The sequence below is a fragment of the Porites lutea genome, chromosome 2 (assembly GCF_958299795.1).
Source record: "Porites lutea chromosome 2, jaPorLute2.1, whole genome shotgun sequence".
NCBI lineage: Eukaryota > Metazoa > Cnidaria > Anthozoa > Scleractinia > Poritidae > Porites > Porites lutea.
Genome location: NC_133202.1, coordinates 6541607 through 6565078, shown reverse-complemented (window position 1 = coordinate 6565078; position 23472 = coordinate 6541607). Strand labels below are relative to the sequence as shown.

At 39.5% G+C, this 23472-nt stretch overlaps 2 protein-coding genes across 3 annotated transcripts; both read left to right on the top strand.

Moving 5' to 3' along the window:
- Positions 1-2114: 2114 nt before the first annotated feature.
- LOC140927547 (diaminopimelate decarboxylase-like) lies at positions 2115-14527 on the top strand. Its single transcript, XM_073377214.1, has 19 exons — positions 2115-2288; positions 3294-3361; positions 5017-5128; positions 5705-5789; positions 6073-6141; positions 6636-6669; positions 7644-7730; positions 8369-8425; positions 8547-8609; positions 8896-8955; positions 10016-10096; positions 10389-10469; positions 11009-11056; positions 11211-11258; positions 11998-12072; positions 12658-12754; positions 13750-13796; positions 13902-13941; positions 14370-14527. The coding sequence occupies exons 1-19, from the start codon at positions 2120-2122 to the stop codon at positions 14426-14428; spliced, it is 1380 nt and encodes a 459-aa protein (XP_073233315.1). The 5' UTR covers positions 2115-2119; the 3' UTR covers positions 14429-14527.
- Positions 14528-14852: 325 nt separating this feature from the next.
- Positions 14853-22880, top strand: LOC140927546 (procathepsin L-like). 2 transcript variants are annotated; one of them, XM_073377212.1, is made up of 5 exons: positions 14853-16510; positions 17694-17889; positions 19391-19666; positions 20684-20816; positions 22640-22880. In XM_073377212.1, exons 1-5 carry the CDS (start codon positions 16340-16342, stop codon positions 22833-22835), a joined length of 972 nt encoding a protein of 323 aa, XP_073233313.1. In that variant the 5' UTR covers positions 14853-16339; the 3' UTR covers positions 22836-22880. The 2 variants fall into 2 exon arrangements, with proteins under 2 accessions (XP_073233313.1, XP_073233314.1); XM_073377213.1 differs by lacking the exon at positions 17694-17889 and having other exon boundaries at positions 22640-22879.
- The last annotated feature ends 592 nt before the right edge of the window (positions 22881-23472 follow it).

The window sequence follows — 23472 nt, the reverse complement described above, 5'->3', positions numbered from 1 at the left end:
TTGATAGAAAAAGAAAAAGAGTTCTTATAATTTTCAATGGTTATAATACTAATGCTTTTTTAAAAACACTATGCTAATTCATTGCATTTTATTTTGACAACTTAACTCGGCAGGCAGGTTGATATTTGGGCCATTTAAGTTAATTACTAAAGTACGTATTGTTTTTCGTAAACAAGCAAGCAACTGTTTGCACAAAATAATTCTCAGCCTTGGTTATATTCTTATTAATAATATATTCTTAAGATTTTGCCAATTTTAACTTCTCTGATTTTTATGAAAGGAACGACTCTTTGGTAGGAAACGTGCCGCAAATTGGTTTTTCTAGTTCCGGCCGGAGCTGCATTGTGGGCAAAACGATTGTCATAGTTAAACTAGTCACTAAACACCAATTTGGCTAGTCAGGGACTTACACATATTTTTTTCTATTTCCAAGAAAATTTCACCGGTGGCTTGCTTTCTAAAAAGGTCCTAATGAAGTTTCCTTACCTGGGTGGAATTGCCCGTAGCCACTTATACCCTTGGGTGAAGAGAGGAAAAGTAAAACAAACGTTTCTTGTGTAACTTGGCAAAAAACGCGACATCTAGGCTAAAAGGAACACCAAATCTGAAGTAGAGTATGGGATGTTACCAAGAATTGCCCCCATATCAAACACATCGCATTGAAGACAGCGCACGGCCTATTCGTGTATGATCTAAAGTCAAGTTCAGGAAATTGCACCTGCTACGTAATGCGAGTGACCAAGCGCTTTTCTACGTTTTCTCTGGGAAATGAACCATTGAATTACATTACATTACAATTCGCAAGCCCTGGGTGAAAAGAGGAAAAGTAGGGTAAACGTTTAAAGTGGAACTTGGGGGAAAAAACGTGACGTCCAGGCTTAACGGAACTCCAGATCCGAAGCACACTCTGAGGTGTTACCAAGCAACCACTTAAGTTATTAAGAAAAACCCTCATATTAAAATGTGGCTTTGGAACGTCAAGGCAGCGCATGCCTAGCTGCACTTCTCTAGATAAGGCTTAATATTCAGAGAATGAAATATGTTTGTCAAAAGAAAATTGTGGATATAAATTTTAGCAACAGTAGCTCTAGCCAATGAAGAGTACAGCGACCAACAACCATTTCTACATTTAAGAAACTGACCATATCAAACTAAGAATGACAACGTACTACGAAATGGGTATGACCACCAATTGCAAGCAAGAGAAAACCACATTTACTGCAGAATTTTGTACGGTCGATTGGACAGGAGTTCCATGGACAAAAAACATTGCGGTTTAAATGAAACTGCATCATGCTAAGACATTTGCAAGGTGGCTAAAGTAGCCTGAGCGCACGTGCTTTTAGCTGGTACTTTATCGCATCCTTATGTTAGTTGTTATCGTTTTTCACTGGTTTTGATAGAAAGGAGAAGAATGTTACCCAATAACCATATTTTATTTCTGTTAAGTGAAGCGTCTTTAATAACTCTAGGTGATACAAATTTGTGCAATTTCAATAAATAAATTATTAAAATTATTATTCTCCATCAACACACAAAAAGTGTTCGTTTTTTACATTCTTTACACCGTAATTTTTAAGGAGTTATTCTGACTCCAAAAATGGAGTAAAAATTTAAGGTACAGGATAACCCCTTTTTGGGGGTTAAAGTTCTTTTTACTCCCATTCTGGAGTTAAAATAGCCATTGTGGAAATAGATCTTCATGACTTCCTGCTCTAAAAGACATCATAGCATGAGAGCCACAACCGCATAACAAAAATTTCAATGAAAACTTGAGGACCGCGTCAGTCTTCTTCAGTCATCCAGTCCGCTTTCTTCTGCCCGCGCTAAGAGTTTGGGGCGCCAAGCACGCTACAAGGCAACGACAGTATCTTAGAGCTAAACACGTGCACACTGCGTCTATTTCAATCCTATTTTTTCTCCCCCACCCATGCAAAATTGTGTCAAAATTGTTGTTCACGACCACTTCCTGGGGGGATTCCAATGATCCAATCTGCAAGAATTTCCAGTATCACATACATAGAATACTAAACTAATGTAAGACCGCTGACAGCAGTAAGAAGATGATAATGAGCCGGAAATACATACCCATGCAGCAAGAAGTCAGGGAAGACAAGCAATGTCTAGGAAAACAGCAAGTATTGCCCTGAAGGCAGCCATATCTGATGGCATTTTAGGGCCTCCTTCTCTTGTGTATAAGCCAGGGGGCCCGCAACATGCTGCTCTTTTCTATGATCTCAATGAATTTGAAGCCGGACTTGACAGAGCCAAACAGGCTTTTGGAAAAGGTAACTACAATTTGCCGCCTTCTGCCAGATCATGACACAGACCGCAGGGTTAGGTTCATTGTTAGGATGTGTTGTTTTCTTTGTTTTACGTCAGCTGTGAGTAATAAATTATATTACACTGGAGATGAGCCGACAGACCACCTTACCAGCTGATGTTCGTCCGCTCGAGGTCAACGGTTGTCTTTACACTAGGCTGTTAAGTAAGGGTGTTTTCCATTTGCCAGAACTGGCCGTCCGGACCGTTGCCGGATCAGTCATTTTAACCGTGAAATCGGCTTTTTCCGAGGGTTTTTGCTGAAAAACTATCTCCTTCCTGCACACTGTTTAGGATTTGACTGATCTGGATGGATAGTTTTGATCAATAGTGAAATTCTCATTACGACGGGAATGGTCTGGCCGGTCAGCTCTGATGGAAAGCGCCCTAAGACTTAAGAGCTGCTAAGTTTTACTTAACCAAAAAATACGTGTGAAGGCCTAAGTAAAATGTCTAGTAACTTGACTTTGCATCTCATGAAAGCCGGAAAGTTGAAACGATTCAAGGAAGTTTCAAGTGACTCGAAAACCATCATTAAAACCGACTTAGCGAACTTGCTGTTTATTATTAAAGCTTTGTGAAAGGCGAAGCATTTCAATCAATCTTAATTATGTTGCGTGGGAAAATAGGCCTGAAGTAAAAAAAATAGGTTGTGTGTGAAGCTTTCTTTTATTTAAAAAATTTAAAATTTACTTGTCTTGAAATATTTCGTAGCTTATTTAGGCTCTAGTGTAAAGACTACCAACGTGTCCTCCATATGTCAGCAGTCGGCTGCAATGTTTAGACATCGTAACTGAAATGGGACAAGTCACATTAATACATCATATATGATCTTGAGGACAAATTTTCATTTGAGTTGTTGCTTGTCACTGTATCCAGGAGACTTTGCTTTTAATAAACTTCTGACACCTTCAAAGGGCCTGTACAAAGAGTGTAACCGAATCAAAAATTGTTTAAATTTTGCCTTTTAGATTTCCTCCATGCAATGGCTATGAAATCAAACCCAGTTTCGGCAGTATTAAAAATTGTGTTGGACAAGGTAAAATTTCTCCTAGTCTATCTCTTTGTTAATTACCATCCAGTTTTGTGCATGCGGTTGTCTTTCTGGTAGTAAATCAATTTGTTTTATATGCATTAGTTTTAGTAGCTGCCCAATTGAAGGAGAAACCTACTACAGTGAAACCTCTATTAAGTGGATCCCCAATTAAGCGGACACCCTCTATCAAGCGGACACTAAGCCAGGTCCTGAAATTAAAGTCTTATATAAATTCCCTTTATAAGGAACCCCTATTCAGCAGACACCTCTATTAAGCAGATGCAGACCGTCACTAAAATATATTGTATTTGGCTAATTTCTATTGTTGAAAACCTCTATTAAGTGGACACCAGACTAAATTGATAATTGTAGTATTGGATTATGTTCTTGAAATACGCACTGTAGTACCGGTAAGTTGATTAATAAAGATAAGTCAATACATTTAGCTGTCAATAAACTGAAGATTAGACCAATATGTGACCGTATGATTGTCATCTGCAATTCATGTTCACCTAAAAGTCTCACACAGAGTAACCATTGAATGTTTATCGTTAACAAACATTGTGCAATTTTTACCAACCTCTATCAAGCCGACACTTGGGAAGGTCCCGAAGGTGTCCACTTAATAGAGGTTTCACTTGAAATTAGGGATACATACATGTATAATGATAAATTAAGACATACACCTGTAGAAATATTAAAATATCAAATTTAAGTTCATATTATCTAATCTTGAGGGATTTAATTAATCAAAAATAAAATATAAAAGCTAATAAGAATAATTATTAATTTATTAGCAAAAAATGATAAATGGGACAATTGCTATGAACAAAACCTGTTAAACTAATAGATCAAAATATTTACATTCCTTATTTTTGGTCCCACTGGTAAGTTTATTATCAGCATTTGCAGTATTTTCTGGTCTTGTTTTTGAGTATGGTAAAATCGGCCACTCTTACGTCATACTTCAAGCTATATTAATAGAGTCAAATTAGCTCTCAACAATGGCCACCTTAGCAACAGAAGAAAGTGGCTGTCGTAGAGACGCGGCCGTAATGGGAAGGTAGGGGTGTAATAGGAACAATTATTCTTTTAGGGAGTACAACATGTTTATCATGCAAAGTTCATATGCTTACTGTATTCTTGGTAATCCAATCATGGTAATATACAGAGATAAAATATACACAAAAAACTTGAATAATGTTTTGGATCAAAATGTTAACGTGACAAAACAAGAAAGGTTTGCAACATTCACTTTTAGTATCGTAGACAATTTATACTTAATTTTTTAGCAGCAAAAGTGGAAGAACACAATCCAATGACAATTATGCCATGATTAATCATCAATGCGCCATGGCCATACGGATCAAATTTCATGACCATACATTCTTGACTTTTTTATCAGTCACTGAAAAAACTGGCTGTTGTGGAGACGTTATTTTGGCAGTTGGAGACGTGCTTTAGTGGGCGTTGCTGCTGTAGAGAGGCGGCTGACTTGTAGAGTTATTTAAACAAGAGCGGCAATGTATGGACTGACCATTAGGAAAAAAGTTAGTGGCCATTGTAGAGAGGTGGCAAAACGTTGTCAGGTTCCACTGTAGTTCGGATGAAGGTCACCAGTTTTAATTTTATTTTTCCCTCTTTAATGTCGGTTTTAGGGCCACGGTGTTGAGTGTGCATCTATAGGTGAAGTGCTGCACGCCCTGGATATTGGATTTCCCCCAGAGAGAATAGTGTTTGACTCACCAGTCAAAACAATTCCTGAATTAAGTATGACATTCTTAAATCAAGTTTCTCTGTCAATCTTGGCTACCTCTGGCAATCAGCATCCATTAATACTGAGTTGTGTTCAAAATTATGTTTGCTATGAGATTCATGCCCCATATATTTTTTTATTATGAGTGACATCAAAAGACGTCCCTAGCGTTAATTCTCACTAAAAGCAAGCACAACTATTAAAAATGAGGTCATATGGAAATGACAAAATTAATAATAATGTGTTCAATTTGATGTATCCAATGCCCACGTTTAATTTTGTGGTCAGACTGTCAGTTATATATACTTGCCATTCAATATGGCTTTCTGGGACACAACATAATTATATTACAGTAGTTTTTGTATGACTTTGTATGTATTTTTAATCATAATGCTCTATTGGTCCTCACTGTCAGAAAAAAATAACAAAAAGTAATTCATGAATAATAGAAAAATTGAAACATTAATTAAATAATACTTATAAAATATAACAAATTTAGGACATGACCAATTTATTACTTGTTTGTTTGTCTGTTTGTTTGTTTGTTTTTCGGTGGGGACTGACAGAAATCACTTTCTGTTCTTCGGTAGAATTTGGCTTGGAGAAAGGAATTATCATAAATATTAACAGTTATGAAGAACTTGAGGTCATGACAGATATTATGAAAGAACTGAGGCAAGTTTAAAAAAAATTATTATTGAATTGGGCTGAGTTTGATGTGAAGGATTTTCTAGATCCAGGAGAATGTTATCGCTGGAGTTGGAAAATTTGTTAAACACTGGCGGGTTATGAATAGAGCTGGGGGATGTGAGCCAATCAGAAACGGCAAGTTTAGGCAAGATCTGTACAATCTGAAATGTTATAGTCATCATTTACATTGTATTTAAATTACAATTGTTTACCTTTAGTTAATACTGTTTGTCATGACTGGCAAATCTCCTCTCATTTTTCATTATAGTCACACTAAGTCAAAGGCGGGACTCAGGTTAAATCCACTTATTGGTGCTGGAGACATACAGGCCTTGAGGTTTGTGTTTTGTATGATGCTGTGTATGCAGATGCTGTGCATTTGAACGGGTGATTATGATTGGGGATGCACTATAACGTTTAACTTCTTACTACATTTTGACAAGATCGACACACAGAAAAGTGGATTCCTCAGATATGTGTTAATTAAAATGATTCAGAAGTTATGAAGTGGTGATTTGTTTATATATAAATGTCATGTACCTGGTGGGCTGTATCTATCTATTTATTTTATTTATTTATTTATATTTGGATGCCTCCACTTCTTTTGATGAAAAATAAAAGAGAAAACTTTGACAATGTAAACTATGTACAGTAAGAAACATCAAAAACAAAAAACTTATATTACCAGAAAAAATCTCTGCCTCCCTGGTACAGAAGGGATTTTTTCTGCCTTCCCCCCACCCCTTCACAAATTTAATTCACTTCACTTGATAAGAAACTCTTGTACTATTAAGCTTTTAGAATGCTTTTTCCTTTTCTTTTTACTAACAGTGTGTGTACTCAAGATTCAAAGTTTGGAGTATTGGTGAGTTGTGTTGTGAAATAACTATTTTCACTTGTTTGAGGAACATTCTAAAGGAGACAAAATAAAAATTGTAACTGCATAGAGCACAGGTTGTCAGGAAAAGGTGATTTGACTGTAGATATTTCACACGGTCTTAAGTGGAACGTCATTATGATCCTATAACCAACCGATCATATGGCTCTTGGTATAATAAATGATTTTCTTTACCTCAGTAGTAGTAAGAACATATGAAAAAGAACCTAAATATGGTGGAATCTCGATAACCGCTGCCCGGTTAGCTCAATGGGATAAGCGCCGGTCTGCTGAGCAGCAGGTTCAAACCCTGGCCAGACCAACACTCAGGGTCTTTAGGAGAAAGTGCCGCGTCTGTAATAACATCTGCAAATGGTTAGACTTTCCAGTCTTCTTGGATAAGGACGATAAACCATAGGCCCCGTCTCACAAGCCCTTGCACATGTAATAAATCTGTTGGATGTTAAAGAACCCACACACTCTTTGTAAAGAGTAGGGCACATAGTGCCCGGTGTAGTGGTCTATCTCACTTTCACACTCACATATGGGGGCATCATTACTCATTCCTTGATTACTTGTAAACTGCACCTAAGCTGGCAACGTCCCCCAACCAGTGTTGTAAATTATCCCTGAAAAGCCCTGAGGGAAGTGGATAATAAGATATTTACAATTTATTTACAATTTAGGATACAACGAAGGACCAAGGGACTGGCAAAATTTGTTAACTGCAATGAGGTTTCATTTTTATCGATCGAGTTTCACTTTTATATATTTTACTATTTCTTGGGTAAAGAAAAGCATTTGTTATACCCGAGGACTTTGTTACATAGAGGTTTGTTATATCAAGGTTCCACTGTACAGGTGACTGTATAATGAAACCTCATTATAACAGCAAACAAAGTTTGCCAGTGCCCTGTCCCTTTGGTATATCTAGGTTCCACTGTCCTTTTTTGTTTTAATAGCTCACAGAATCATCAAAAGAAGACTTAATCAGTTGGTATGTAAACCGGCCATGGCTGACAGGGGTTCATGTACACATTGGAAGTCAGGTAGCTAAGTATTGAACACATGCTGTCTGCGTTACGTATGCAACAAACATCATTCGCACTTCCATAAAAATACTGACAATAAGAAGATCCAATATGCCAACTTTCACTGTTCTGTTTGTCTGTGCTTTTTTTTTGTTTTTTTCAAACTAAAAAACGCAAAAGAAGTGCTGGCATGCAAGCTGCTGAAAATCAAGTCTGTTTGCATTTTCAACTGTTGTACTAATTGGGAGCTAAATTTCCACTGATGAAACAATATTATTGATGGATAACTACCTTATTTTCTGTAGAGTTGCATAGAACATAAGGCAGGCTTTAACAAGAATAACAAATTAATGGAGAATTGGAGATGGCACTTTACTAAAGAAAGATGATCTTTAACTTTTTGGTGATACAATGTAAACGTAAGATTGCTTTATGTAATCTTTGATTGTGATTTTGCAATTTCCACAATTATGTGCTTTTTTCATGTGTTTATTTGGATCGATTCACGTTTCTGGGAAACTGCCCACCTACCCCTCCTCTAAGCTAACATATTTAACACTTACTTCTCACTTAGGGCAAAGTGATGGCTTAGGGGAGGGGTAGGTGGGTAGTTTCTTAAAAACCTACATTGATCCGTTTATTTTTCTGATCTTTAGAGCTTTGGTTATGACTCTCTTACTCAAGGAGTGAAGTGCATTGTACAGTTTGCTTTGGTAAGGAGATTTAACAATTTGTTAGTAATATTGTTACAAAATCAGTAGTACAGCTGTATATAAGTAACATAGTGGACATTAGGCGTAAGCTGTTTTTTTTTTTTCTTTTATTGTTATTCAGGAAGTTAACCATCGGGTAGGGAGAAACCAGATTGATGTTGTTGACATAGGTGGCGGCCTCAAGGTAAGGATGAAAGAATGAAGAACTCGAGTTAAACGTTGTACGATGTATGTCCAGAATTTAATGAAGGACTAACTAATAGAAAGATCTTGATTTTTCTGGGTATTCTAAAATCTGAGTCGATAATTGTTTCATTAGTGTACGCCGGTATTGCAAAAGGGGAACAGGGGTCGGCTAATCCTGTACAAGCCCGAATTTTTTCAGGCTTTCTTTTCGCAACTGCAAAAGTTGCGTCCATTATCGCGACGATCTTTTTTTCATTCGTAACCAATACTGATGCTGTTGTCAGGTGAACACAGAGGATGATACTGCTGGAGTTTCTTTTGAGAAATATGCGCAAGACCTAAGAGTAAGTCAAGAAATCCACTTGTAGCAAGCCTATATATAGCCGCCCCTCTTTTTAGACTGCCAGCAGTCTCCCTTTTGCCCGAACATCTGTGAGATTTTTGAGCAAAAGAGAGATTGCTCGCAGTGTGCCCCTCGTGAGGTTAACAGGCAAGTAACGAAAAATTCCGTAAAATTAATTAACCCGTTCATGTGTTATATGTAAGCCCCTGAGTCCCAAAAATTCGACATGCCAAAAAATAATGCAATAAGCTCTTTTGAATATGTTAAGTTCCCGCCCTCTGATACATCGAGAGCATAATAGTTTTGCTCCGTCGGAGGACGAACCGCGGCGGGGAATTGTCTTCTTGTACCGGATACAAATGACATAAAACAAAAGAACAAAAACCGTGAAACAATACCGAGCAGATTTTTCACTGAACAGGAAACAAATTGGTCTTTTGTTTTACGTCATCTGTGTCCTGTACACGAAGTTTTGACAAGCGGGTGCTGCCCGGGTAAAACTGAAGTATATATTTAAGATCGTCACAATTTTCCCAAAACCTCGAGGGTGGGTATGGACTATACGGTTAGTTAGATGTAAACCACGCTTCAAAAACTGTCCGAAGTTAGTTTTAGATAAATTGACATTTAAACTGTAAAGGACCGCAAACGAATATGCCACAGAAGTAGGATCTATAGAGGACCTGATCAGCAAAACAGTTACTATACAAAGTAGACACATTGAATTCTGAAAAGCTGATCGTACTACGTAGATAAATGCCTACTTGTCGTGTTATTGCGTTCTCCTTATAATATCACGTGACCCTTCTTATATGTTTTCACCCCAAGTAAAGAAATCCGGATTCCGGAATCCACGAAATTTTTGTTTGTGGAATCTGGAATCCTGGGCTTTGGAATCCGAAGTACAGCTCAAGGAATCCGGAATCCCGCTAACGATTGGAATCCAGAATCCAAGTTCCACTGTCTTAGAATCCGGAATCCAGTATCTGGAATCCAGAATCCAAGACTGTCTTGGTATCCCCTTACATGAGGCGGTTGTTTTGTTTTGCTTACGTTGTTAGGAAAAAGTTCCAGAACTGTTTCCCAGCCACGGAGTATTCAAACAAGTGATAACTGAGTTTGGCCACGCATTTAATACAAAGGTATGGAATTCACTGGAGTACGTAAATCAACTTTGATAGTGTGAATGCAATAAAAGATGAGATGGCGCCGTGAAATTGAAAACGAAGAAAAAAAGGCGGGAGAGAGGTGATTTTTTCCTGCTCATTTCTCACTGCGTCGTCCACATTCTTGCGTGAACTTAAGGTTTGTTTACGAACTAAATTGGATTTTAAAAAATGAACCCTTACACACATTTAGTACATCCGCCTTTCAAAGCGCAAACTGAAAACCTCAAAAATCATTTAATTTAATTTAATTATGTAATTTCTTCAGGCAGGCTGGCTTGTCAGTAGAGTAGAATACACAAAGGTGCCATCAGATGAACTAAGAGTGGCACTTATACATTTTGGAGCTGTAAGTGTAGAATATATTCTGGCAAACGAGATCCTTAACCGATAAAAAATAACTACCTGAAATCCTCTAACAAGCCCCCCCCCGGGGGCGGGGCGTATCTATTTCAAACAGGTTTGAGGTGGGCTTAACGGAGAGGGGGGTCGAGTTTATTTATCCATAAAGAACCAGAACGCAAAGTGGAAAAGCTCAGACACATGATGTTAGGAGTCATGAATCCGAAGATTAAAAACGAATCCGAACTTCTAGCACACGAATATACCATACTGGGTCAGCCAACATGAGGTGTTACAGGTACTGATTGATTAATACAGCATATCACTTAATAATAAGCGAGGAGGGGAGGGGGGCCTAATAACTTTCTTCCCCTGCAAAAGTAAGCCTTATTAGGGAATGTTTATATGAGATGAGCCCGACCGGTTAGCCTCATATAAACAGGCCTTTAGAAAGGGGAGCTTAATAGCGGATTGATGGTGGAGTTTTCCATAAGACCTATTTTGTTTGTTGCTTTTTGTTGTTGTTTTTTCTTTTAACTGTTGTAGGATATTTTATTAAGGACGTGTTACTGCCCGGATGTAAAGAAATATCAAGTAGGTACTGAACTAGCATAATTTTTATCCTGAAGTTAACAGGTTTCTCGATGGGAGCGTTTTCGTTGTGTGGTAATTTAATGGATTGCTATAAGAGCCATTTCTATTTCTCATGTACTGGACTGACAGTGTTACCCTGTTTTAATTACTGCAGAGACGTGTGGAAGTTTTTGATAGCCATGGACAACCTAAAGAAGGAAAGGTATAACGTTCCCATAGCAAAGGGCTCTTATATCGTCCAGATAGGCTACTATGAAGCTAAATCGTAATAATAAACCTATCGCTTTTTTGATATTCTCGTGGCCGTCGCCGTCGTCAGATTTAAGGTCCCCACTGATCTACAAACGAGAGAAAAAAAATGCTTGTTTAGCTTTGTGCCTGTAATGAGTGAATTTTTACTTGCACGCGCATCTGTGCCGGCTGTAAGTGCAGTGCATCAGGATGCATACCTATTAGATTGTGCATGGTCTATTTTTCTTAGGATGTTACTAAAATTTGCGCCAAGAAAAACGTGGGTTGTCCAATTTTATTCCGTGCCTAATAATTGCCAGTCCCTCCAGTCCCACCCACACTACCTCCCCCAAAGTCCCTACGAACGTACGGGCGTATGCTGACGTCATAACCAAATTTTCTGGCATCGATAGGTTTCCATTTTACTTTAGATACGGGGCTCCGCTGGCGCACGTGCGCGTGAAGCTCCGTTAAAACGGGGAGCGGGCAACGAGTCATGGGAACAGGAAAGTGAAAAATGGAAACTGGTAGGGCTAAAGTTCAAGTTAAGCTTTGTTCCCATTTTTCTTTTTCGCGTGCTTGTTCCCCGCTCCTTTTTTTCCGTTTTAGTAATATCCATCTTTCTTATTCTCCGTGGCAATTCTATTTTGTCATTGTTTCATTTCTATTTTATTTTTTTATTTATTCTTTTGTCATTCATTATTACACAGAAAATAAACCATAACATCGCTGGACCTCTGTGTTTTTCCGGAGACGTAATCAAAAGAAATATTCTTCTCCCTAAGGTACTTTGATTATGAAAAACACTGCGATAAGATAATCCTTGAAATCATTTTAAAGACGTTTTTCGAAAATTTAGAAATATTTAAAAAGACTGACGACGTGTGGAGTTTCTTGGTTACCATGTTTTATAAACACAAGAAAAAAAACGTCAATACTCAACTCTTAATTTGAACATATATCCTTATGTGCTGCTTTTCTCTTTGTTTATCTTTTATTTATTAATCATTTTTATGTTTTTATTTATTTTTTGCTTGACAGTGAAGTTCAAAAACGTCAAAACGACCTCATGGTTTTTTACGTTTTAATTTTTTTAAAAAGATTTTAAGTAATATCTTATCTCAGTTTTTTATAGTTGAGTTATATCGCTTTATTTTTTGCAGTGGTGATTTTATCTACACAGTTTAAAAAGAACTTTCGCCATAGATTTCGAGCAATCTATTGGAGTATAAAGTGTCTGATTGCAACATATACGTCTTCTACACTACCATATATGGAACCCGGTTAATACGGTCACCAAGGAGACATGCCCCGTATTATCGGACTGTGCGTAGCGAGAGGTTCCACTGTATATGACTTTTACGTTTCAGGTGGAAAGAAATGATTACATTGTCCTACACGATTGTGGTGCAAATTCGCTGTCTCTGTTCTCCCGACATTGCAGTCGGCAAGCACCTGCTGTTTTTGGTGAGTGGTAATCAGCATCAATTTCTTAGAATTCTTAAACAGGAGAGAAAATATACTACAAGCTGCGCATGCGTATAGTATTAGAGACCTTTAGATTCGAGGACGAGGACGACTACGACTACGAGATTTGACTTGAAGTTTTTTCGCATATTCTCAAAATATAAACTCCCCGGAAAGCTTCATGTTACCATTTTTCACTAGAAAAGTTAGCGTCGTTATCTTTAGTGAAGGAGGTTACGCGCTCTCCCGATCGCAAAATGATAAAACTTCTAACACTTGATATCTTGTTCTCGCCACCACGACATTCGCGCGAAAACTCGTAGTAGAATGACGACGGCTACCACGTTTTCCCGCCAAAATGACGCTGGCTCACGCGCGTACACTACTTAGTACTGAGAAAATCTCGTACCCCTAGTCGTACTCGTCTTAGAATGTAAAGGTCTCTAATAACAATTTCTTAGAATTTTTAACCGGGAGAGAAAAAATACTACAAGTTGCGCATGCGTATGGTATTTCCGGTTGTCGCCTTCTTCCGCCTAGCTACCCTGCGAGTAGAGCCTGTTTTTGTCTTCTTTTTGATGGAGGAAAAGAAAAGGAGGCTCTTCTTGAATCGCGTCGATCCTTTGAACTCGCCGCAGCCCGAACTTTTAGACTAGTCAATCTTCTTTTCTCTCGTCAAACACGTTTTTTTTAGTGTGAGCACCATTTATTAAAAAGGCCGGTTGCCATAACTGAGCCCACTGTACCAAGCGCGTGGCTATTAGGTCTGGGTTCGAAACTGTTCCCTAGCAACATGCAGCGCATGCTCAACAAAGATCTTCCTGGATTCATGCCGAGTATTTCTCGAGTACGGCAAAATGGAGCTGTAATAGGGAAAGAAAGGCTCTTCTGGCTGGGTACATTGCGCCCGGAGATTCGCCCGCCTTCGCATGTTGGCCCCTTTTGAGCTGAAAGAGTAGTGATGTTATTATGATGTACTTTGTCTTTCGTTTTAGGTTATCGAGTGCAAGAAAGTGGCAAAGTCACCTTCGAAACATTGAAAGTATGTAATAATATTTATTGCGTTTCCGCTCCAATATTATCGCAAACCACATTAAGTAGAACAGGCGCTCACAACGCTTTTTTGTTTGCCTCTATTCTCTTTTAGGAAGCCGAAACCATAGACGACCTTCTAACATTTTGGAAAGGTTTGTTATTCGCTTTTCGTTTTAACACAATAAATTAAATCGTCGGCATCGTCTTGTGAAGACGGTGTCGAAACGACTATTTTCAGCACATCACGGCGTTGCAACATTAGGGCCATTTATACGAGGAAAAATAAGACGCGTCTTACATAAGACATGTCTTAAATAAGACGCAAACTTTCCGTATAAACGGCACATTTCGTCTAAAATAAGACGCGGCTTAGCTAAGACGCGTGTTATTAGATAAGACATGCTCGTATAAATGGTACAGTTCGCGTCTTATGTAAGACGCGTCTTATTTTTCCTCGTATAAATGGCCCTATTGTTTCGAATTGTTCCCCTATCACCTAAAATTGCTTTTCTAAAGCTCTCTTATCACTTTGTCCTAATTTTGAACGTTTTCAAAAACAAGCTGTTCTGTTATTTTACAGGTAGAAATTCCAGAAATACTGACGAGTTTAAGGCAGACGCCTTGAAGAACGATCTATAGTCTGAATTCTTAGTTAGTAGTAGTGGTAGTAATAATAATAATGATAATGATAATAATATTAATAATAATAATAATAATAATAATAATAATAATAATAATAATAATGTTTTACTCGTAGAAAGAAATACTTTTTAGACATGTTAAAAAATTGTGAATGTATTATCCGAAGACGTTTTAATTGCTTAAGGATAGTTTTGTTGTTGAGGTGTAGATTAGAAGTGTGATTTACTAGATTAATGCAGTTATTCACTATCACACCGATTTCCTTTTGACTATAATTCACCCAAAAGATCCTTTTTAACGCCAGAGCACTTGGTTCAAATTTACTCCTACCAAAAGAAGATTAACTACATCCCACCCCCACCCCCCTCCCCCGAGCTTCGCGAGGTTCTGCGATACACGTATTTCTAGTAATAATAATAGTCCTTCACTTCCCTTAGAGAAAGAAAGGAGAGAGTGGAGGTCACTCTCTTCCCCCTACCCCCACGCGCCCGAATTCCCCCTGATCCCCTTCCCTTTATAGCGCTACTACACAGACTAAAGAAGAAGAGGCCCCGGCAGGACACGAGATTCGACTATAAGCCGTTTCCACTATGACGTCACTTGATTGTAACTACAATCGAACCCCGCTTAATACGGAAACCTCATTATTACGAACAGCTTGCTTTGTCCCTAGAGAAAGAAAGCCCTTACATTTTCTTTAAATTCCACCCGCTTAATACGGACACGCTGTTAATATTTACACTTTCTATGGCCCCTTTAGTGGCCGTATTAACGGGATTTGAATGTACCAGAATCATTCAGATTTTTGTTTCTTTTTGCAAATTAGTTTTTTTGTTGTTTGTTATTGAAATGTTGCTACTTTAATGAATCAGTTCATTGTAGTCTTTTTGCCATTATCCGACTGCCATTTTGTTAATGAAGGTATTCGCTAAAAACAACGCTTTAAGGGCCTGTTTACATCGAGGTGGGATACCCCAGATAGGTGAGCTAAAATGTAGCGGGTCACCGCACCTATCATGTAAACGTGATCAACTTAAAACCAGCGATTATATGGACGGGCGGCTTACCCCACCTAAGCGGTTTACCTCGTTCCCAGGACGTTTTTCCTTTGAAGAGTTTTTAAGGAAAAAAGCCCTGGAAATGAGGTTAGGGGAGGGGGCAGCGGGCCGCGGGCCCCGGGCCCTACCTTAATCTTAGGCCAAACTGAAGCCCTCAGAGCCGAGGAAAATTATATTCAAGGCCGGGTCCCCTTCTTATCGGGGGACTACACAAGCTAGCCTCCACTTTTTGAAGATCTCAGTCCGCTAATGGATGTAAAAAATAGAAATTCCATGTATGCAGGGAAAGAGATCCAGAAAAGGATCCGGGTCCGGGGACAGTTTTTCCTTGATGTTCCTTTACCGTAGGGTTCCCACGGGTCGCGGAAAAACTGGAAAGTCATGGAATTCAAGAATTTCATTTTTCAGGCCAAGGCACGGAATGTAATTCTCGGTATTGGAAAGTCATTGCAAACTGATTAAAGTTTTGTTAGGTAGATAAGTTATTGCAGATGTCAAAGCAAGATTAATTAATTAAACAGCGTTTTGGTGGATACCAGAGTTTGTCTCTTGAACTGAGTCTGAAAAATACCCCCAAAACAAGAATGGTTTTGAAAATTTTGGAAAGTAACAGCTAAACCTAAGGTCACGGAAAATTAGGCAAGTTGACGGAAAAAGTCCTACAGAAGAATATGAACCTTGTAGCGGGTATCCCATGATGCATTGCATTTGGTAATTAAAAAGCTACTTTTTAGTCTTGTATCTATCGCGCAGTCATCAGAACAGAAAGTCCCAGTCCGCTACTGACCAATCCATATTTGATTGCCCCAACTAAAATAAGAGAAGACCGGACTTATTTTAGAGCAGCAGAATGCGGGGATTTGTTGTTTTCTTCTGTTACTGGGCAGTCAGTAGTGCTTATATCCTCAGGCAAGAGAAGGATGAACAATGGAAAACGAGAAAGACTTTACAGAACAAAACCTACACCACCGAGACGAGGGGGCAAACTGCGAGAAAAACGATCTGGACCCAAAACCTCAAGGTACGAGACGAAACGGTTATTCTTGTCACTCATTTTTATTTTCTCCTATTTCAATGACGATGTACATTTAACCTTGCTCACATTTACGAAAAGAGGAGGGAAGATTATGTGGCTAAGGTTAGAATTGTATTTAAAACAATTAGTGATGAAAAGCAAATAATGAAGCAACAACCACAGGCCAGGCAAGCCGGCCCTCTATTCATATGGCCGCTGTTCAGTTACCGGCTGAGATCTGAGCAGTGCTGTATAGAGCGGTACTGATGAATGTTGCGGCGTTTCCATTTTGTTCCAAAATACTGTTTTGAGTGGAAAAGTTTCAATAAAAGCTTCAACCATGTTACCCAAGTCATGTGTCTGTCTTTCGCCTTTTCGGGCGGTTTGAAGCGTTGAATTTATCTATAGAGATGAATGAATGACCGTTAAAGATGATAACTTATTTTTAGAACTAAAAAAATTTTCTCTAGTGTGCTACTTCTTTTACTTCACTGTTTAAACTTTAAAATATTTTGGTCTAGTGTATTTTCTTTTATATTTCGTAGTCAGTTTTTGTAATTTGTATTTTAAATAAGGTATTATTCAACACCTTTTTTATCTGTTTCATAATGAGCTCCAAGTTTTATTCAATAGTATGGTTTTGTCACCACCCTTTGCAGAAAGCCTAATTGTGATGCTTTTTTTTGACAAATGTTAATTTATGTTAGAGGTGATCAGTGAATTAGTGTTAGCAAGTGTTACTGCTTTGTTCATATTGCCCAACTTGAGTGTTGTATCCCTTGGAGACAGTGGCCTGCGTGTGAACCCAAACTCTCCCCAATCCCCCCCCTTTTTCCCTTCCTCCCGGTCCCCTACCCATTTCGACGCCTGCCACGCGGGCTAGGGAAGACAGCTGATCGTCGTCGGGGATCTGTTCCAAATTTGTTTTTTCCTTTCCTTTAACTGATGTCGTTTAATTCGTCATATGTTTAAAGCGTAAAATTTATGATTCAAGTTGTGCGAGTCGGCGTCAAGTTGTGAAAAGGTATGAGTGGTGAATGTGTTACGTTTGAGATAAGTTGAAGTATACTTATTGCTTGGCTGCATCTCGTTACGGAAGAGAGCTAGGCTGCGCTTTTCTCACGTGGTACGACTCGTAGGAAGTGGGTAGGCGAGAAAAAAGCGTCATTTTTTCTCCTTATTTTTCCAGAAAATTACCAAACACGATGACTTAGGTTACTCTCAAGAGTCAGCTATGAAGCAGTTTGGGGACCTAACTCGAGAAGACCGGGCCATTTACATTGGAAGTTCGTTGAAGAAATCGCTTCCAAATAACTTCAAACCTCAGCTGCCAGATTCAGTGGACTGGAGAGATAAGGGATTTGTAACTCGAATAAAAAATGAAGGTGAACTCGGTTTATATTTGTGGGACTTAATCTGAGGTTAGAATTACTGACTTGATCTGATGTTAACAGTCACTCGGACTTTTGTCTAGCTGATAAACATGTGGTATTGAGAATACTTAGTTTTTGTTTAGGGAAGAAAAACGACAAACCTGGCAAGAAAAACTCCAAGTGAAAAGAGAAAGTCAACAGCAAACTTGCATAACAGCGCTAGCGTCTGTGGCAACGACGAGAGAATCGATCCCGCGTGGAGGTGAACAGCGCGCCACAGCCTATTGACCAAGAGCCATGGCTCTTGCTATTGACTCAAAGGGCTTTCAAAAAGATTATGAGCGAATATATCAATACTAACGTACGGTTCCATCCACGCGTATTCTATTTACTTTAGCGAAGGAGTATCAGAATTATGGAAGGTCAGACTTCGCCTTTTGTTAAAATAAGTGGGAAAGATGAAATGCATGCGCAAGGGCGGTTAGTTTATAAAGAAATTGTGAAGTTACGTCGGTAGGGAGCGGAATACAATTTTTGCTATCATTAACTGATAGGGCTAACGCTCAAAACGTCAAAAAAAAATTCGGATAAGTGTATGCCGGCGGCCCACGATCTTAAACCAAAACTAGAAAATGAAACCCAATTCGCTGTCCTAATACTCTAAAGTAAAGCTCAGTTTTAACAGTTGTTTTGTTTCTCGTGTGTAGCTGGGAATGGTGCCCTCTCTAAGGATCACACCGGCAACACAGCGCCAACAATGGCAAAAATGATACCGTCATTTAATAACGGAGACCCGAAAAAACCCAGCCCTATCGGACGGCACATACTTATAAAGCCGATGTATGGGAGTACTCCTCCCGGGCCATGTCCCCCTACGGTGGCTAAGCTCTTGATTCTATCTGATCAGTTGGTGATGCCCTAAAAAATTCTATTTCACTCATTCATCTTTCTTCCTAGTTACTCTCTCTTGTAGTCTTTCTCAGCAGCCTATATTTCATCCTCACTATAGCTACCCTGCGAGTAGAGGTTTCTTTTCTTACATGGCTTTTAGCGTTAACGAAGTCTTTCGCGTGGCTTGTCAGTCGCGTAGTTGGTTTGTTTTATACGCCCCAGGAGAAACGGGGGTGTAAACAAACCAACTACAAACCTCTACTCGCAGGGTTATTATTTAACAATTATTCCCCGAGCCCGAATGGGCTCTGAGTCAATAGCCCATGAGGCCGAAGAGCTATTGACTCAGAGGCTGTGAGGGCGAGAGGATTAAATGTTTTAGTAAAATCCAACTAGTTTTAGCTAGTTAAAAGCTAGATTTTAATCCTTTTTTGCCGCCAAAAAGCCCGCGCGTTTCGCTACTAGGGGGCTATAACATATAGCCTAGTAGTAGCTCAACCAATCAGAATGCAGTATTGATAAGAGACCACTAGCTGGATTTTACTAAAGCTAGATATCTTTCAATTTTTGGCACTGATAAAATTACCCATTGTAAACGGACCCCTCTGTTGCGCTGACATAGGCCAGTGTGGTTCGTCCTGGGCGTTTAGCGCGACTGGATCTCTAGAAGGACAACACTTCAGGAAGACTGGAATACTTGTGTCTCTCAGTGAACAGAATCTCATCGATTGCACCAAAAGTTACGGCAATACTGGCTGCGGTGGGGGATGGATGGACAACGCGTTTAAATACGTAAGAGACAATAAAGGAATCGATTCCGAGGCAGGCTACCCATATTATGCTAGGGACTTGGGATATTGTTATTTTCGAGCAGAGTACAATGCAGCTACAGCAACTGGTAAGAATAATTGATAAATGAACAACAGTATCGTATGGCAGCTGTCCTCGGAAGACACATTCATACATACACACGTAATTCGGACCATACGAAACAGCACTGTCGCAATAAACGATGATCACTCCTGAAGCCTGAACTCCTGTGAGGTTACATACACACATATACACATACACTGTCTGCCTGTAGCCATTACGACTCCTGAGGGAGGATTATGAGGTTATCTCTCCTTACAGATAACCCACCCAGCCCAGGAAAGGTTGGCCACACCACCGCGGTCTACGTTCGAAAAGTGCTATTAGAGAGATTAAGATTCACGTTTACCGCAAACGGCAAACGTCAGACTCAAGTTGAGAATTTCTCAGATTAGAAAATAAGAAGATAAAAACAGTCCCGAACGATTCTTATGGCTAAAACTGGCATAAAACTACTTATTTTTGTGTAGAAGCAAAAAAGAGTAAACGGAAAATAAGGGGAAAACTTGGTCACGTGGTACAAATTCACGTCAGCCGTTTGGCGTAAACGTGAATCTTAATCTCTCTATTGGCGTGCCGGTATTTTACGTCCGACAAGAACCAGATGAGCGAAAGTGCTGTGAGACGGGACCTCTGTTTTTTCGAACTTATCCGAGAAGACTAGAAAGTGTAGCCGTTTGCAGATGTTATTTCAAAGGCAATACTTTCTTCTCAGTTATTTAAAGACCCTGAGGGTTGGTCCGGCCGGGGTTTGAGATATCAGCTTTGTAAAAAAAAATCGACCAGAAGTTTTTTTAGCCACCAGAAATAGCTAGCTGATATATACAATGTTTTAAGACATTCGACGACCCTCTTTTGCAGAGGAAAAATAAAAGATGTACTTTAAACGAAGATTATACAAGCCATCAAATTCCATTTTCATTTGGCTATTTCCTTACAGGAATTACCTAGATCAATCAACCAATCAAAATGACTGATTGGCCGGCCGATGCCAAGAGAGTATAACCTACGAGAGTATAACCTACGTCCACTTTTTTCATTGCAGGATTTGTAGACCTTCCAAGTGGAGACGAGATAGCTCTAAAACAAGCCGTTGCCACCTTCGGACCAATATCTGTTGCCATTGACGCCACCCGTCCTTCATTTCAATCATATCGCAGTGGAATCTATGTTGAACCGTAGGTATCGATACGCATTATAGGGTCACCAAGAATAGGCCTTTGGGGAGCAAGGGTCGTGCAGTGGTGAGAGCGCTCGCCTCCCACCAATGTGGCCCGGGTTCAAATCCCGGCGTCTACACCATATGTGGGTTGAGTTTGTTGTTGGTTCTCTCCTTTGCTCCGAGAGGTTTTTCTCCGGGTACTCCGGTTTTCCCCTCTCCTCAAAAACCAACATTTCCAAATTCCAGATCGACCAGGAATCAGGTAGACGAAGAACCACTATGTGGATGTGCTACCTGCAAATCGTTATTTATTATTAGTTGATCATGTGACCAACTTTTGGTAAACACGAAAACAATTCGCTTTTGAAAGTTTTGTTAGCACGAGCTGAAAGAGCATATTCAAATTAGGTACCTGGGAATCTTCAGTGTATATCTCAAAAGTAGCGATTGGAACGGCCGCCCAAAATTTGGCCTATTGAGCCTAATCAATTGCTTTTTTTCCCGGGACATGAGTGTGACCAAAAGAGAATAATAGGACGGGCAGGGAATGTAAGGTCGGTGGCCAGGATATGTGAATTTCACTAAAGTTATTTTTAGAGGCTGTAAGTCCAATTCCTGGGACGTGTACACATTTTAATCAACTGTTTGAAACGTCATCAAGTCCGTGTGTTACTGTCTAGATGCAGAATATTTTAGTGGCAAAACATCAAGAGAGCATAATGTCCCATTAATCTCTCTTGAAACATTGATTAAAGCGGACATCTCCGGAAACCAACTTCCAACTAATTTCAAGCGTTTACTTGGTCTAAAAATAACTTTCGTGAAATTCACATATCTCAAGGACCAGACTGGGCGTTTCCTTCTCTGTCCCATTCACCTCGCTTGGTGTGACCTGACAGTAGGCTCGGGCAATTGTAATTTTCAGGCTGTGTAGTTATCACGGTTTGAACACTGCAGGTCTCTCGGTAAGATTAGGGAGCTTACTATCCATCCAAACTATTTCGCGATCATCCTAAGTCACCCTGTTACTTAAAAGAGGGGAATTTATATTGGAGTTGAGAGAGGGGACCGCGCCCGAGTTCAGACAGAGACGGTAGAATTTATCGCCTCGTCTTTTCCGTTCTCTGAATTTGAACTGAGTTTGGTTATTTCGAGTCTTAGTTGTGCAGGAACGGCCAAGAAATGTACAAAAAAAGCTTGACGCACGTGCAGAGTTGTTGTTTTGCCCATTAAACCTATTGCTTTTTTTAATGTTCTCGTTGCCCTCGCCGTCGTAGTTTCGTAAGGTCCCTGATATTAGTACTCAAATCGGCCACGCGTGTCTTGTCGTCAGTATGTAGAAGGAAACCATGGGATTAACTGTTAGTCTTGAAATAGCTTTAATACTTTAGTCGTCCACTCAACGGCGTGAACTTATTGCTGGAATTTCTTAGTTCTTCCACTTCGCCTATCTTACAAAATAACGAGATTAATTAATTACTTAACTTGTACAACGAGCAAAACTTCGTATTAAGATTTTTGTTAATCGTACTAGAAAAAGATTAAGATTACAACCAATCAGAAGCACTTAGTACCCAGATCTGGGTAGTGACAAGTCATCAGTATGCAGACCCGTCTATTGAATTTCTGCTCAGACTTCATTCCGAGGAAACCGTGCGTTGGAGACGTCGCCAAATGTCGGGTGTTTTCGCGGGCAACAATCTTGCTCGCTTTTTATGGCAACTACCTGACTGAGTGCTAACTCGGACGGAAAAAAAGCCTGGCCGTGTTGGCTATGAAGTGATCTCAAAAACAATCAGGATGATGAGACTAATAATATGATTGTATGTGATTTTTCAGAGCCTGCGGCAACAGTCTCTTTTCTTTAGACCGTGCTGTTCTTGTCGTTGGATACGGAGCTGAAAACGGCCAAGACTATTGGCTGGTCAAGAATTCCTGGGGGACCGACTGGGGAGATAGAGGCTACATCAAGATGGCAAGAAACAAGAATAATCAATGTGGAATTGCCACAAAGGCCAGCTATCCTCTTGTTTAGCAAGTGCGGGCTATCCTCAGATGGGGATGATTTTGACTTTAGGAATTAACTTCTAAACTACTCAATGGAAATTAAATGATGTTACCAAGCGTATCTTGTCTTACACTGGTTTGGTTGTGCCCGGACTTTCTATGACTATTTTATGGGACATAATAGGCCTACAAATGAAGAAATATCTTAAATCCTCTACTAAGTCCCTCTGTCTAATAGGCTCCCCCTTTCCAGAGGAAAAAAGTTATTAAGCCTTCCCCCCCACCCCCACCTCTCCCTTTATTACACCATATTAATTAATCACAATTCTAACACTTCATGTCAGCTTTCATGTTGACTAGTCCGGTATGATTTGTTTTTGATCTTTGGCTACCTGAGCTTTTTCACCTTGCGTTCTAGTTCTTTATGGATAATTTATACCATAATTGTTGCTAGATATATATATAAACCCCCGCCTCTCTCTCCTTCCGGCAAACTTGTTTGGGGTATTTAAGCTCTCTCCCCCCCCCAGGGGGCATAAGAGAGGCTGTTTTTCTGTATGATGAACTAGGGGTACCTTCCGGCAAGTGCCAACGAGGAGAATTCGTCTATCTTTTGTGGAATGTGCCTATCCAGATCTTCGCGAATTGTTATATAAGCTGAGAAG

Excerpts from the sequence above, each read along its gene's own strand:
- LOC140927547 (XM_073377214.1), top strand. The coding sequence starts at position 2,120 with ATGTCTAGGAAAACAGCAAGTATTGCCCTGAAGGCAGCCATATCTGAT. Across the intron at positions 10,097-10,388 it reads GCCACGCATTTAATACAAAG|GCAGGCTGGCTTGTCAGTAG; the intron begins GTATGGAATTCA and ends TAATTTCTTCAG. Across the intron at positions 13,797-13,901 it reads TCACCTTCGAAACATTGAAA|GAAGCCGAAACCATAGACGA; the intron begins GTATGTAATAAT and ends ATTCTCTTTTAG.
- LOC140927546 (XM_073377212.1), top strand. The coding sequence starts at position 16,340 with ATGCGGGGATTTGTTGTTTTCTTCTGTTACTGGGCAGTCAGTAGTGCT. Across the intron at positions 16,511-17,693 it reads TCTGGACCCAAAACCTCAAG|AAAATTACCAAACACGATGA; the intron begins GTACGAGACGAA and ends TTATTTTTCCAG. Across the intron at positions 19,667-20,683 it reads CAATGCAGCTACAGCAACTG|GATTTGTAGACCTTCCAAGT; the intron begins GTAAGAATAATT and ends TTTTCATTGCAG.